Consider the following 1,040-nt stretch of genomic DNA (forward strand, 5'->3'; position numbering starts at 1 on the left):
CATGAAGAGAGCGGCTGCGAGCTGCAGCAAAAGCTGCAGGAAGCTGTCCGCAAACTGAAAGACCGTGGGAGATCGCACGCCGACATGGAAGAGGAGTTGGAAGAGAAAGACGACAAAATCAGCGTGCTGAAGAAAGAGTCGACGCTCGCCAAGACCGCGATGTCCATGTACGAAAAGCGGGTGGACGTCTTGGAAGAAAACCTGAAAACGGCATGCAAGCGATACGACGAGGAAGTGAAAAGCAGACGGATTGTGGAGGCGGCCGCGAAAAAGGCAGACGAGCACGCGCAATCCATGGCCGACAAGAACGTCGAATTGCAGCGAGAACTGTTAAGATGGCAACCCGAAGAGTCGTTGTACGAAATGGAAGTGAACCTCGGAGAGAAGGAGGAGTTGCGGCGAGCGCAATCCGATCTGGAGGAGGAACGGAAGACGGTTATGCGATTGAAGAGTGCGATCGAGGACCTGAAAAAGGACCAAACGCGTCATTCGGAGGTTTTTCGAGAGAACAGGAACCTGGAGGAGGAGGTGGAAGCGAACGCCAGGAAGATCGAAATTATCGACGACGAACTTCGCGCGTCAAAACGGACGCTCGGCGACAGAGACAGACTGATTTCGGACAAAGATCGAGCGACGTCTAACCTGAAGAAGGAAATCGCCACTCTCAGAGACGAACTTCGTGCCGAAAAGGACAAGGTGGCAACAGCCGTGAAGGAACGCAGCAACGACGACGCCCAAAGTTCAGTGACGCTCGAGAAAATAAAAGACGAATTGCGACTGGCGAACCGGGAAGCGGCGGCTGCAAAAGACCTCAAACGACGGTCGGCGACGAAGCTGGAAGAGACCGAGAAGCAGGTGAAGAGTCTGAAGGAACGGTTGGCTGACAAAGATTACTCGACGGCCGACGCGAACAAGGAGATCGCCTCCCTCAGAGACGAACTTCGTGCCGAAAAGGAAAAGGTGGCAACGGCTTCATAGGAACGCAGCGACGGCGACGCCCGACGTTCGGCAATTCTCGAAAAGATCAAAGAGGATCTGCG

The 1,040-nt window shown here is 54.4% G+C and overlaps 1 protein-coding gene across 1 annotated transcript; it reads left to right on the plus strand.

Annotated features, from left to right (window-relative positions):
• The first annotated feature begins 84 nt into the window (after window positions 1-84).
• On the plus strand, window positions 85-978 carry LOC117115510 (tropomyosin-like). The gene has a single exon (XM_033259349.1). It carries the CDS (start codon window positions 85-87, stop codon window positions 976-978), a length of 894 nt encoding a protein of 297 aa, XP_033115240.1.
• The last annotated feature ends 62 nt before the right edge of the window (window positions 979-1,040 follow it).

Source organism: Anneissia japonica, unplaced genomic scaffold, assembly GCF_011630105.1.
Source record: "Anneissia japonica isolate Jap-2015-1 unplaced genomic scaffold, ASM1163010v1 scaffold66405_len1054_cov98, whole genome shotgun sequence".
Lineage (NCBI taxonomy): Eukaryota > Metazoa > Echinodermata > Crinoidea > Comatulida > Comatulidae > Anneissia > Anneissia japonica.

What these genes read in the sequence shown, in the direction of transcription:
- LOC117115510 (XM_033259349.1), top strand. Translation starts at nt 85, where the DNA reads ATGGAAGAGGAGTTGGAAGAGAAAGACGACAAAATCAGCGTGCTGAAG.